The sequence below is a fragment of the Oncorhynchus tshawytscha genome, linkage group LG15 (assembly GCF_018296145.1).
Source record: "Oncorhynchus tshawytscha isolate Ot180627B linkage group LG15, Otsh_v2.0, whole genome shotgun sequence".
NCBI lineage: Eukaryota > Metazoa > Chordata > Actinopteri > Salmoniformes > Salmonidae > Oncorhynchus > Oncorhynchus tshawytscha.
The window spans coordinates 25,714,660-25,730,070 of NC_056443.1; the positions used below are offsets into that span (position 1 = coordinate 25,714,660).

The 15,411-nt window shown below is 42.4% G+C and overlaps 1 protein-coding gene across 1 annotated transcript in view; it reads left to right on the forward strand.

Annotated features, from left to right (window-relative positions):
- LOC112214887 (nuclear factor 1 B-type-like) overlaps positions 1–15,411 on the forward strand; it is an 87,285-nt gene that overhangs the window by 66,323 nt on the left and 5,551 nt on the right. Inside the window, 5 exon segments of the mRNA XM_042298371.1 lie at positions 220–280; positions 282–402; positions 2,631–2,760; positions 6,446–6,528; positions 11,957–12,036. Of these exon segments, the coding sequence (XP_042154305.1) occupies positions 220–280; positions 282–402; positions 2,631–2,760; positions 6,446–6,528; positions 11,957–12,036 (475 nt within the window).

The following is a 15,411-nucleotide window of genomic DNA, read 5'->3' on the forward strand; positions in this document are numbered from 1 at the left end:
CTCTGAATGTGTCTCTGTCTATCCCCTCGTTTCTCTTTTTCTGTTTCTCCCTCTCTCTGTTTCTCTCTCTCTCTGTTTCTCTGTTTCTCTCTCTCTCTGTTTCTCTGTTTCTCTCTCTCTCTGTTTCTCCCTCTCTCTGTTTATCTGTTTCTCTCTCTCTGTTTCTCTCTCTCTCTGTTTCCCTCTTTCTGTTTTCTCCCTCTCTCCTTTTCTCCTTAGTTATATCAACGAGGAGCCCTCCCCCCCATTCCCCCCTGCAGTTCTCTGCCTCTGCCATCCTCCCCCGCCCCGTCACCCTACTTCTCCCACCCCACCATCCGCTACCCGCCCCATCTCAACCCCCCTGACTCCCTGAAGAGCTACGTGTCCAGCTATGACCCGTCCAGCCCACAGACCAGCCAGGTGAGTGTGTGGTACCCCGGAGAGGAGGAGGGTTGGGCTCAGTTCCTGTTTCACTTCTTCTATTTACCAGAGGAATTGACTGTACACAATCTCTCTCTCCACAATAGGCCTAATTCTCTGATAATGTTTGTGAACAGTGAAATTATTGAATGTGAAGTTTGGGAGTATTTCTGGCAAACTTTTTACGAAAAACAATTTGTTAACTACTGGAAGGACAACCTTGGCTCTGCAGTAGAACACTTTTCAACGTGACGATTGAATCAAGTACCAATTTTTTTTTTTTTTATTTCATAATCAATTTAGTGTTCAATTTCCTCTGAAAAACCCACTGACAAATTGAAAAAGTTATTTCTAAAGGTCCCTGTGTATGCCCAAAATAATACCTGCTCCAACAACAATTCAATTTGTGCCCTTGACATTTTTACAACAATCAAATGTTGATCCGTAAATATTTTCACTCATTCCAATTTTGTGGCAATTGTAATATTTGTCCTTCACCTTGAGAAAAATAAATAATTCATTTGGTGCTGTATAACATTTGCCACTTGAGAACGTCTGGACAATTTCGGTGTTGATTGATAGGGAACTGTAAAGCTGTTATGAACATCCATCTGGAAGGGTCAACATAAAGCTCCTCATTTCCCCCCAGCATTTCAAGTAGGTTGAAATGAATGGTTGTGGCAAATATAGAATTTTGTGGCAAGTGCAGAACTTTAGAGAGTCCTTAATACATTTTTTGTCAGTTAGCCTTCAATTCACTATTCTTTATAATCATAATCAGTCTAGCTCAATCATTGCACATGGTGGCTTCACTGCACCACTCTTCCTGTGGTGCATTTGATTTGCACAGAATTGGATGGAAGGAGTTGACACAGGATGTAAGATGCACTGGGTGACTCCTTAGCCAGGTTCTTAATCAAGTGTCAAGTTCCAACTCCCTCCATTCAAAATATGCTGCGGTTCAAATCTAAAGCACCTTTCTGGAATAAAAAAAAAAAAATCCCTTTCTGCAATGACTGAATCCAGACCGAACTCTGAAATAAGTCTATTTTATACATATCTATGGATAAGAGCTTCTTGATATATGAGAACAACCCAAATGTGAAATAAACACCGTAAAAATCACCAACTCAATATTCCAAAGAAAATTGCGCCAACTAATATGATTCCAGAGGCTCATAACACAGTATGTATCAGAAACGTCTGATAAACCGGTCAGAATACTTTATACATTGGGTACACACTTAACCCTTGTGTCACTGTGCAGAGAGAGAGTGACCGAGGCAGAAAGTGATGAGAGAGCCGTGAGATACTGTTGTGACCCCAGACAAAACCACAGGGAATATAGAAGGTCGTAAATATTTGCCGTTGCCAGGGCCTCGGCTCTCTTTTGGCGGAATTACTGGCCCCTCTCCGCCATGGTGCTGGAAGGAGTGTGTGTTTGCCGAGGAGGGGGTCTCGGCAAACAACACAGCGCTTATAATCCCATGGACGGCAGCCAGAATGTTTTTATGCTGTAATGCAGATTATAATACACTCTAATTAAGCATTCTATTCATATGTTTAAGGAACCCTGTGGACACAAGTCTTTTTCATAAAGGCCTATTTGAGGTTTGAACTTGGGGCGCCACAGTGCCCAGTACACCACACACCGTCTCCTGCAGTCTGAAAGAGAATCCTCTCTCTCTCTCTCTCTCTCTCTCTCTCTCTCTCTCTCTCTCTCTCTCTCTCTCTCCCTCTCTCTCTCTCTCTCTCTCTCTCGCGCGCGCACACACAAGTGCGCGCTTTCTCTCTGTCTCTCCCTCTCTCTTTCAAGTGAGGGCAACATTTTCCTCACACTACAGAACTGTGCAAACAATACCATAAAACACACTTTATTTGGTAACTTTTCTTTAACGATGTCTTTGAGGAGGCAATTATTTACTGAAGTAAACAGCGTAAAAATGCGTTGTAGTATTCAAAACTCACCTTGGATATTGTAATGTTGAAAAACATTTGTCAAGTGACCGCAGGTAGCCTAGTGGTTAGAGCATTGGGCCAGTAACCGAAAGGTTGCTAAATCGAATCCCAGAACTGACAAGGTAAAACTCTGTTGTTCTGCCCACTGTTCCTAGGCCGTCATTGTGAATAAGAATTTGTTCTTAACTGACTTGCCTAGTTAAATTAAATAAAATAATAATAAAAGTAGTACAGGAGTTGTGTCACTAACTGCCCTCCCACACACACAGCCGAACAGCAGTAGCCAGGTGGGGAAGGTTCAGGGCCACTTCACCCCGGTCCTTGCCCCCTCTCCACACCACGGCACAGTGCGACCTGTCTCCCTCTCCATGCCCGACACCAAGCCCATCACATCAGAAGGTGAGTACAATGGTGAGCTTCCTTTCCTTCTCTCTCTGGCACTGCAAAATCCCTCTGTCCATCACTACTATACCACTACTGCACCACCTACTATACCACTACTACTATACCACTACTGTACCACTACTACTATACCACTACTACTATACCACTACTGTACCACTACTACTATACCACTACTGTACCACTACTACTATACCACTGCTACTGTACCACAACTGTACCACTACTACTATACCACTACTACTATACCACAACTGTACCACTACTACTATACCACTACTACTGTACCACAACTGTACCACTACTACTATACCACTACTACTATACCACAACTGTACCACTACTACTATACCACTACTACTATACCACAACTGTACCACTACTACTATACCACTACTGCTGTATCACTAATACTGTACCACCTCTACTGTACCACTACTGTTATACCACTACTGTTATACCACTACTGCTGTATCACTAGTACTGTACCACTACTACTATACCACAACTGTCCCACTACTACTATACCACTACTGCTGTATCACTACTACTGTACCACCTCTACTGTACCACTACTACTATACCACTACTGTTATACCACTACTGTACCACTACTGTTATACCACTACTGTACCACTACTGTTATACCACTACTGTACCACTACTACAATACCACTACTACTATACCACTACCACTGGACCATTCCTACTGTACCTACTACTTTACCACTACTACTATACCAATACTACTATACCACTACTGTACCACTACTACCATACTATTACTTTACCACTACTACTATACCTCTACTATACCACTACTACTGTACCACTACTACTATACCACTACTACTATACCTCTACTGTACCACCAATACTATACCACTACTACTATACCACTACTGTACCACTCCTACTATACCTCTACTACTATACCACTACTGTACCACTATACCGTACCACTACAACCGTACCACTACTACTTACCACTATTACTATACCTCTACTACTATACCACTACTGTACCACTACTACTGTACCACTACTACTGTACCACTACTACTATACCTCTACTGTACCACCAATACTATACCACTACTACTATACCACTACTGTACCACTACTACTATACCTCTACTACTATACCACTACTGTACCACTACTACCGTACCACTACCACTGTACCACTGCTATTGTACCACTACTACTGTACCATTGCTACTATACCACTACTGTACATTGCTTTACCACTACTACTGTACCACTACTACTGTACCATTGCTACTGTACCACTACTACTGTACCATTGCTACTATACCACTACTGTACATTGCTTTACCACTACTACTGTACCACTACTACTGTACCATTGCTACTGTACCACTACTACTGTACCACTACTGTCCCACGACTACTATACCACTTCTTTACCACTACTACTGTACCACTACTACTGTCCACCATTACTGTACCACTACTACTATACCATTACTGTACCACTACTACAGTCCACCATTGCTGTACCACTACTCCTGTACCATTATTACTGTACCACTACTCCTGTACCATTATTACTGTACCACTAGTACTGTCCACTACTACTGTACCACTACTGTCCACCACTATTGTACCACCACTACTGTACCACTACTGTACCACTACTATTGTATCACTACTACTGTACCACTTATACTGTACCACTACTACTGTACCATTGCTACTGTACCACTACTACTGTACCACTACTGTACCATTGCTACTATACCACTACTGTACCATTGCTACTATGCCACTACTGTACCATTACTACTATACCACTACTGTACCACTACTACTGTACCACTACTACTGTACCACTGCTACTGTACCACTACTACTGTACCGCTACTATACCATTGCTACTATACCACTACTACTGTACCACCTCTACTGTCCACCATTACTGTACCACTACTACTATACCACTACTGTACCATTACTACTGTGCCACTACTACATCACTACTACTGTCCACCACTACTGTACCATTACTACTATACCATTACTGTTCCACTACTACTATACCACTACTACTTTCCATCATTACTGTACCACTACTACTATACCACTTCTTTACCACTACTACTGTACCACTACTACTGTCCACTATTACTGTACCACTACTACTATACCATTACTGTACCACTACTACTGTCCACCATTGCTGTACCACTACTACTGTACCACTACTACTGTACTATTGCTACTATACCACTACTGTACCACTACTTCTGTCCACCATTACTGTACCACTAATACTGTACCACTACTACTGTACCACTACTACAGTTCACCATTACTGTACCACTACTACTGTACCACTACTACTGTTCACCATTACTGTACCACTACTGCTGTACCACTACTACTGTACCACTACTACTGTCCACCATTACTGTACCACTACTACTATACCACTAGTACTTTACCACTACTACTATACCATTACTACTGACCACCATTAATTTACCACTACTACTATACCACTAGAACTTTACCACTACTACTGTACCACTACTACTGTCCACCATTACTGTACCACTACTACTATACCACTAGTACTGTCCACCATTACTGTACCACTACTACTGTACCACTACTACTGTAACACTACTACTGTACCACTACTACTGTCCACCATTACTGTACCACTACTACTATACCACTAGTACTTTACCACTACTACTGTACCACTACTACTGTACCACTACTACTGTTCACCATTACTGTACCACTACTACTGTACCACTACTACTGTCCACCATTACTGTACCACTGCTACTATACCACTGGTACTTTACCACTACTACTGTACCATTACTACTGACCACCATTAATGTACTACTACTACTATACCACTACTACTGTCCACCATTACTGTTCCACTACTACTATACCACTACTGTACCACTACTACTGTACCACTACTACTGTACCACTACTACTGTCCACCATTACTGTACCACTACTACTATACCATTCCTGTACCACTACTTATATACCATTACTGTACCACTTCTACTATACCATTACTGTACCACTACTACTATACCATTACTGTACCACTTCTACTGTCCACCATTACTGTTCCACTACTACTATACCACTACTACTGTACCACTACTACTGTCCACCATTACTGTAGCACTACTTCTATAACATTACTGTACCACTTCTACTATACCATTACAGTACCACTACTACTATACCATTACTGTACCACTACTACTATACCATTACAGTACCACTTCTACTATACCATTACTGTACCACTACTACTATACCATTACTGTACCACTTCTACTATACCATTACAGTACCACTACTACTATACCATTACTGTACCACTACTACTATACCATTACTGTACCACTACTACTATACCATTACTGTACCACCACTTCAACCCACCACTACTACTATACCATTACTGTACCAATTCTACTGTCCACCATTACTGTACCACTACTACTATACCACTACTGTACCACCACTTCTGTCCACCACTACTACTATACCACTCTGTTCCACCACTACTGTCCACCATTACTCTAGCAATTCTACTATACCACTACTGTACCACTTTACATTTTCTATACAGATAAATAATATGTAATATCTGTCCGTGTGTGTGTTCTTCCAGGCTACTCAGCCCCGGGCACCCCCACAGCCAATCGTTTTGTAGGACTGAGCTCTAGAGATCCAGCCTTCCTTCACCAACAACAGGTGAGACACAGTACAACTACCTTTCTTTCCTTCCTCCCTCTCCACCTCCCTTCAAAAGGAGTCTGAGTCCATGGAGATATTACATTCTGCGTCTGGGAGTTAAACCATATTGTGTCATATGTTCTGGCTCAGGGGGAGTCTGAGAAATAACACTATCACAGACATCAACTTTTCTTGACAGTGCTCGCTCCTGTGACTCTTGCATAATATAGTCTAGTGGGGACTCATGGGAGATATATGGGTACCTTTTGTACCATTCCATATACTGTATGTAGGTAATATTGTGGAATAGCTTTTACCTAATTATTTCCACTATGGGGCAGAAAGTCATTAGATGTAGCATAATAGATGAGGGTGTAAGGTCCTGTTTACTTCAAATAGTGTCTAAAATGTAGCTACTATATATGTCAGTCAGCCATCACAGACATATAAACAGACCAGCAGTCCCGTGATACAGTTGTCTAGCTTTGATTCACATTTTGTAAGGCAGTCCACAGAGGAATATCATGTATACAGTGGCAAGAAAAAGTATGTGAACCCTTTGGAATTGCCTGGATTTTTGCATAAATTGGTCATAAAATGTGATCTGATCTTCATCTAAGTTACAACAATAGACAAACACAGTGTGCTTAAACTAATAACACACTAATTATTGTATTTTTCTCTATATTGGATACACATTATAAACATTCACAGTGTAGGTTGGAAAAAGTATGTGAACCCCTGGGCTAATGAATTCTCCAAAAGCTCATTGGAGACAGTAGTCAGCTAACCTGGAGTTCAATCAATGAGACGAGATTGGAGATGTTGGTTAGAGCTGCCCTGCCCTATAATAAACATTCACAAAATTTGCGTTTGCTATTCACAAAAAGCATTGCCTGATGTGAACCATGCCTCGAACAAAAAGAGATCTCAGAAGACCTAAGATTAAGAATTGATGACTTGCATAAAGCTGGAAAGTGTTACAAAAGTATCTCTAAAAGCCATGATGTTCATCAGTCCACGGTAAGACAAATTGTCTATAAGTAGAGAAAGTTCAGCACTGTTGCTACTCTCCCTAGGAGTGGCCATCCTGCAAAGATGACTGCAAGAGCACAGCTCAGAATGCTCAATGAGGTTAAGAAGAATCCTAGAGTGTCAGCTAAAGACTTACAAACATCTCTGGAACATGCTATCATCTCTGTTGACGAGTCTACGATACATAAAACACTGAACAATAATGGTGTTCATGGGAGGACACCACAGAAGAAGCCACTGCTGTCCAAAAAAAACATTGCTATATGTCTGAAGTTCGCAAAAGATTACCTTGTTGTTCCACAGCGCTACTGGTAAAATATTCTGTGGACAGATGAAACTAAAGTTGAGTTGTTTGGAAGGAACACACAACACTATGTGTGGAGAAAAAATGGCACAGCACACCAACATCAAAACCTCATCCCAACTGTAGCGTATGGTGTAGCTTGCTATCATTGACGGAAAAATGAATTCCCAAGTTTATCAAGACATTTTGCAGGAGAATATAAGGCTATCTGTCCGCCACTTGAAACTCAAAAGAAGTTGAGTGATGTAACAGCACAAAGACCCAAAACACAGAAGTAAATCAACAACAGAATGGCTTCAACAGAAGAAAATACGCCTTCTGGAGTGGCCCAATCAGTCCTGACCTCAACCCGATTGAAATGCTGTGGCATGACCTCAAGAGAGCGGTTCACACCAGACATCCCAAGAATATTGCCGAACTGAAGCAGTTTTATAAAATTCCTCCTAACCGTTGTGCAGGTCTGATCCTCAACGACAGAAAACGTTTGGTTGAGGTTATTGCTGCCAAAGGAGGGTCAACCAGTTATTAAATCCAAGGGTTCACACACTTTTTTCACCCTGCGCTATGAATGTTTACACGGTGTGTTCAACATGAACAAGACATGAAAATGTGTAATTGTTTGTGTTATTAGTTTAAGCAGACTATGTTTGTCTATTGTTGTGATCAAATTTTATGACCAATTTATGCAGAAATCCAGGTAATTTCAAAGGGTTCACATACGTTTTCTTGCCAATGTATGCTGTATCATCAATAGTACAGAAGGGAGAAAGTGCACAAAAATACACATTTCAATGACTTGTCTGTTGTGGTTCAGTATGGTGGTTCAGTGGGTGGGTTTCTTGTCTTCCCATACTATTCTGTACGTCAGAATATTCAGACAGACAGTGTATGATACAGACCGGAGCCAGACTGTTTAGTGCTGTCGGCGTCGAGCGGTTGTCCCGGCGCCTGGGCACATGTGACCACGTGGTGGCTGAAGTGTGTGTGAGGTTAGGATCATCGTGGTCAGCGAGGGTGGAAAAGGAGGCTTGGAGCACCAGCCCCTCCTCATGAAGCACACACTCACACGCTGGTCCGAAGCCAAGGCTTTCCAACCACGCTTAATTGAATGCATCTGCACGCGGCTACATAGTAATCAGTGGTTTCTCTTCTCTACCGTTCCTGTCGAACGTAATGACAAAGCCTGGCCTGTATTTTTCTGAAGCTTGGCAAAGGTACAGCAGGCAGAAAATGTGCTGTTTGTTAATGATGCTATGATTCTCTATAGCAGGATGGACTATTTTGGGCAGTGTGTGTGTGTAGAGTTAATATGCAATTTTCATTGCCCTGCTACTTCTCTCAGATAAGTCACTAAACAGCTGTACTCAATGTTGTCTCACTGGCCGATAGTGTAAAATATCAATTTATATTATATTCAATTAAATTAAACTAACACTGCGAGCTGAATACGAAATGAATAGAAAAGATTGAAGGAAATACAATAGCCATTCATCATGCTTATATTTTATTAGTCAGGCTTTGTCTGTGTTGTTTGTGGTTCAGGATGATTTAAACCTAAGAAGCTGGCTCTTTCGTCCTGTGGTTACTGGCACTAGGCCACTATACACTGTGGAGTAAACAATGTCATTGGTATACTCCCTTTGTTGTTTTTGCCATCTCACCCCGGCTCTGGATATTTATTAGGTAGTTATGAGATGTATTGACACTTCTCCTGTGTGTTTGAGACTGTTGTTCTGAGGCGGGTTGGGTGGAGAGACCAGACACACAAGGTGGAGGAGTTTCACCGACTTGGGGTGTCATCTTTCAGATGCAGTCACTGGTGATATTTCAGTATATAGCTGTAGAGATGCAGTCACCGGTTATATTTCAGTATGTAGCTGTAGAGATGCAGTCACCGGTGATATTTCAGTATGTAGCTGTAGAGATGCAGTCACCGGTTATATTTCAGTATGTAGCTGTAGAGATGCAGTCACCGGTTATATTTCAGTATGTAGCTGTAGAGATGCAGTCACCGGTTATATTTCAGTATGTAGCTGTAGAGATGCAGTCACCGGTTATATTTCAGTATGTAGCTGTAAAGATGCAGTCAATGGTGATATTTCAGTACGTAGCTGTAGAGATGCAGTCACCGGTTATATTTCAAGATGCAGCTGTAGAGATCCAAGTGTTGTCAGCCGCCCAACGTCCCCAGTGTGCACTCTACACACAACCCCACCAACCCCCCAAACACCCACCCACCTGCCCGCACCCCTCCCCCTTCCAAACAATTCCTATGCAAAAAATCTGTGAAGAAAAAAATATCTCCCATTCATGTCTTCTCCTTGGTTAACCCCTCGAGGGACCGTTCCTCCGCTATGCATTCCTGTGGGAACGTTCAGTGATCAGATGTCATTTGATATTATCTAAGGAAGCCTGCTAATCCCCATTCTGCCTGCATCTGTTTCGCTAATGTTCCCCGGCGACGTCTTCCCGTCCCTCCTACCCTTGCCACTGTGATTTGGCAGTGCCGGGAGACAGATGGCGAGCCCCCCTAGAGGAGTGCTGGCAGGCCTGGCACAGAGCGTGGGGAGGGGGGTGAGGGTGGTGTTGTTGGTGGTAGGAGAGCGTCTGGCACAGCCAGAACGTTCTCTCTGCTCGAAGCTTTGTCAAAGCAGAGCAACAGGCTGGGCTGGATGATGGAAAGGCAGTGTAGGGTTTTGGTGTGCTGGGGTGTATGCAGCACCCGAGTCTCTGATGTTAGTAGAAGAGTAAGGTATAGACTTAACCATGCAGTCTGCTTAGAGTAGAGGCTTGGTGTTGGGAGAACAAATGAATATGATTTAGAAAAATGGAGTGGTGGCCTCTGTTTATATCCTCCTTTATAGACTAGTGTGTGTGTGCGCACAAGTGCGTATGTTTTTTTAGTTTCTATTTGATTTAGGAAAATATTGTCTTTATAGTTGGTTAGGTAATTCGGCAGACACCTTCACATTTTCGATACACACAAGATACACAGAACAACTAGAGGAAATCAGTCATTCACCTCAAGATGTACTGTGGAAAACCACTGTGTGGCTTTGTGTACAGGTGCTCTCAGAGAGAAGGCTAATGTTATCGATCATCCTAAGTGGGTTTTGAATATTCAGTGTGGTGCGTATATATGATTAAACCCTCGTAAGAGCTCTTCAGTCTGCCACAGCGGTGAGAGGATTGCACACAAGGCACTTTTTCAAGATGCACTACCAAATGGATGTGTCGACTAAAGGTGCAAGTTTAGCTGGGTATTGGCTGAGATGCCTCTTCTGGACTGTGGACGTGTGTGTGTGTGTGTGTGTGTATAATGCCTGGACGAGAGTGTGTGGTGGTTTTGAGTTAATGTGTGTGTGTCTTTCAGGGGTGTTGTGTGTGTGTGTGTGTGTGTGTGTGTGTGTGTGTGTGTGTGTGTGTGTGTGTGTGTGTGTGTGTGTGTGTGTGTCATTGTTGTAAGACGTTAGAGACAAGACAGCAGCCCTTGTTTAGCAACCCTGCCACAATGTCATCTAGCTACAGTAAAACTACCACGTCCATATGGGGATACTTGGACCTGAGTAGGACTGCGATAAAATACAGAAATGCCTCAACGAGCCTGCATGCAGAATAAGAATGAACACTACATATTATCTAACAACATGTATGTATGTAACCTGTGGAACGCCTGGCCCCACAGGCTAATTATAGGAAACTACTCCCCTATACAGTAGCTGAACGACTGCCATTGACATGACTCACAATGTGTAAACTAACCTCTTCTCTGCTTCCAGGTCAGATTAGAAACCTAGTATTACGTGTGATGGCATGCTCACTGTTCTTTAATTGCATCTGCTTTCCATTGATTTTAAACTGTAGAAGGATCTAATATCACTAATAATGACCGACGTGTCGTATTTCTTTATGTTTAGATAAAAACAGCTGTAGGATAGTAGTTTGGCCTATTTTTTGGTTTGTTCCAGGCTCTCTGCTTTAGGATTTTCCTGCATGCATGATTTTGTTTTGTAGTGACCTTGTATAGTAACTGTGTGTGGTGATATCAACGTGAGCTGTGAGTTGTGCTGTTGGCTCCGTGTCTGACTGCTAGGTTTTAATTGACAGCTGAGGATATGTGACTGGACCATGAATCAAAACGGCAGGCATTATGGCACTGAGGATACTTTGGGGATTGCTTGGCAAAGGTAACGTTTCCATTATTTCAAACATTCTCTCTATCACTTGTCTACAAACTATCTGATGAAACACACACCTATCACACACACTTTCGCACACACACACACACACACACACACACACACACACACACACACACACACACACACACGTAGACACATACAATATATTCATACTTTCAATAGAGTCTACAGATTGAGATTTTATTGACCCTGAAGTGATAAACATACAAAGTTCACCCCTCATCTCTCTGCATTCATTACCTCAGTTACCCTTCCATTGCTACCACCACAATGGGAATCTGGAATACCCATAAAGAATGTGAACAATCTGTTGAACGTTGATCACTATTCCAGTGAGCTCTAACCCTCGAGGCATTTGTACTGTGTAACTAGTCATTATAATCATCCATAGACTGCCAGACTGAATGTCAACCAAGCAATAACAGTGCCAAATCAGATATTCAAGGTGTCATAATGAGATGTGTGTGACATCAAAGAGTGCTTTTCATAAAGTTTTACATACCTCCACCTTTAGCTGTTGTTCCTGGGAATGTATGTGAGTTATGTTTTATAATATATATATATATATTAATTACATATAATTACCTACATTTGTTTTGCTTAATTTGACATTTTAGGTAAGCACCTTTAAATTAAAAAACGTTTCATCTTTTTCTATTAATGTATTTCACTTTTTAGAAAAAAATAAATACATTTGGAGAAGTGTGTTAGGTCATAGACACAGGAGGATTAACGTTACTGGTTAACTGTGTTACTGGACCTAATCAAGGGACACTCTGCTATCGTCTAGCATGCCTGTGTGTACTGCACTGTGTGACAGGATGCTGCAGACTTAATCGGCTGATTGGCTCTTTGGAATGGGGCCATGGCAGTTCCTAAGAAACAAAAAGATTTAGGGGAAACGATGTCTCTCTCTCTCTCTCTCTCTCTCTCTCTCTCTCTCTCTCTCTCTCTCTCTCTCTCTCTCTCTCTCTCTCTCTCTCTCTCTCTCTCTCTCTCTAGCTCTCTCTCTCTCTCTCTCTCTCTCTCTCTCTCTCTCTCTCTCTCTCTCTCTCTCTCTCTCTAGCTCACGCTCTCACACATTGCCCAAAAGAGTCCTCCCCGCTATAGAGAAGCATAGCATCGTTAACAAACACCACATTTTCACAGCCTCTCTCTCTCTCTTTCTTGCTCTCTCTTTTTTCCCTCTCCAGTCCCTCTCTCTCCAGCCCTCTCTCTCTCTCTCTCCCTCTCTCTCCAGCCCTCTCTCTCTCTCTCTCCAGCCCTCTCTAGCTCTCTCTCTCTCTCTCTCTCTCTCTCTCTCTCTCTCTCTCTCAGCCCTCTCTCTCTCTCTCTCTCTCTCTCTCTCCAGCCCCATCTCTCTCTCTCTCTCCAGCCCTCTCTCTCTTTCCCTTTCCCAGTGCAACACATATTTATCTTTCATTTCTGTTGAGCCTTAGGAAGGCCTTGGATTGGATTTGTGTCAGGGAAAGTAAAACACACATAAAACATCTGTTGGAGGCCTCGGCAGTGTGACAGCTCACACAAATAGTATGTATGTGTCCCACATGGCGCCCTATTTCCTATGTAGTGAACTATATAGGGAATAGGGTGCCATCTGGGACACAGGCTAGCTCTGTTACAAGCCATTTCTTTTACTCTCTGACTGTTCTTTGCTTTTCTTCTGTTTGAGTTGAGTCTCAAACTGCGTGGAGGAGACAGAAAGCCCTTTGTATGGGTGTTCTGAGGTGCCAGTACATTACGGTCATTTTATTTATATACCCTGAGTGTACAAAACATTAGGAACACCTTCCTAATATTGAGTTGCACAACCTCTTGCCCTCAGAACAGCCTCAATTCGTTAGGGCGTGGACCCTACGAGGTGTTGAAAGTGTTCGTTCCACAGGGATGACTCCAATGCTTCCCACAGTTGTGTCAAGTTGGCTGGATGTCCTTTGGGTGGTGGACCATTGTTGATACACACAGGAAACTGTTGAGCGTGAAATACCCAGAGTCTTGAGACACTCAAATTGGTGCGCCTGGCTCCTACTTCCATACCCTCTCTTTCTGTCTCCCTCGCTTGGAAAAAATGTTAACTTCTATTTCAACAGGGCCTTGTCTGTCAGAGAAACTAGCTCAGTCAATCAATAAATCAATCAATCAACTGTATTTATAAAGCCATTCTTACATCAGCTGAACATAAACCCAGCTTATAACCCCGAACAGCAAGCAATGCAGGTGTAGAAGCCTTTCCTGAAGGGTTTCTCCTTGTTTCTCCTTGTTCTGAAATGGTAGAACACAGCTGTATACCTAATAGGATAGAGGGAGAGATGGGGTGCATGTATATGTGCTGTTCTCTTCAAACCTCCACCGGCCTACTCTGCCCTCTCTGTGGTTAAAGGGTTTCCTGAGAGCCCCTTCTCTCCCACTTCTCTCTCTTTGCCCACTCTCTCGCTTCTCTCTCTTCTCTCTCACTTCTCTCTCTCTCTCTTTGCCCTCTATCTCTTTCTCTCTCTCTGCTTAGACATGACTAACAGACACTCAACTTCTGGTCCTCCCTGATCGTACATTCCAAGCCTTTAGGAGTGATGAGAGGTGCAGTGAAAGAATAACCTGTTTCTAGTCAGACTTGCTTAATTGATTTACGAGCACATCAGGATACCGCAATTCAGATTCCTTACAGTATACGTTTTTTACATGTTGCATTTGGAACATTACTATTTGTCTTTCAAACTTTTAATACAACTCAAAGTTAAGCAGGTATTTAAATCAATGTCTTCTGTCATGGAATTCCAAACTCATGAGTCTCCCATAACCGGGTTTCTGAGTGCAATTGAAGTGTGTTTTTTGATGGTTTCCATATTTTCAGTAAGATAGTTCATGAAATCATCAGTGCTGCCTCTTGAAAGATAAAGATCTCTGTAGATTTTCCAGAAACAAAACCATAACTAGCTGGGTGAGCTTGAGTGTCTGTACGATAGGAACCGAATTCAAACGTTGCTGAAGAGTGCCAGTGTAGATTGCTAACTGCAACTGTAGAACACTTGAGTTGATAGTAGGAGCCTTGGCATTATATTGTCCCTGACCCTGAAATGATAGTTGATGCCATCTTTCATGTAATCTGCATTTTATTTGAACTTTCTAACTAACCGCACATTGCTTACTCCTCAGACTGAGTGATGTCTTGGTAATCTGAATCTCGGGGGTAGGTGAGGAATTCCGTATTCTTATCAGCAAAGTATTGACAATCTGAATAACCTGGTGCATCGCTCATGGACTGTACTGAGACATTGTGTATTGAGATTGTGTTCGTTGATTTTCTCTTGCTTACACTTGTCTTTCTCTGCACATGTTGAGTAACCTGAATCTCAGAGATACATT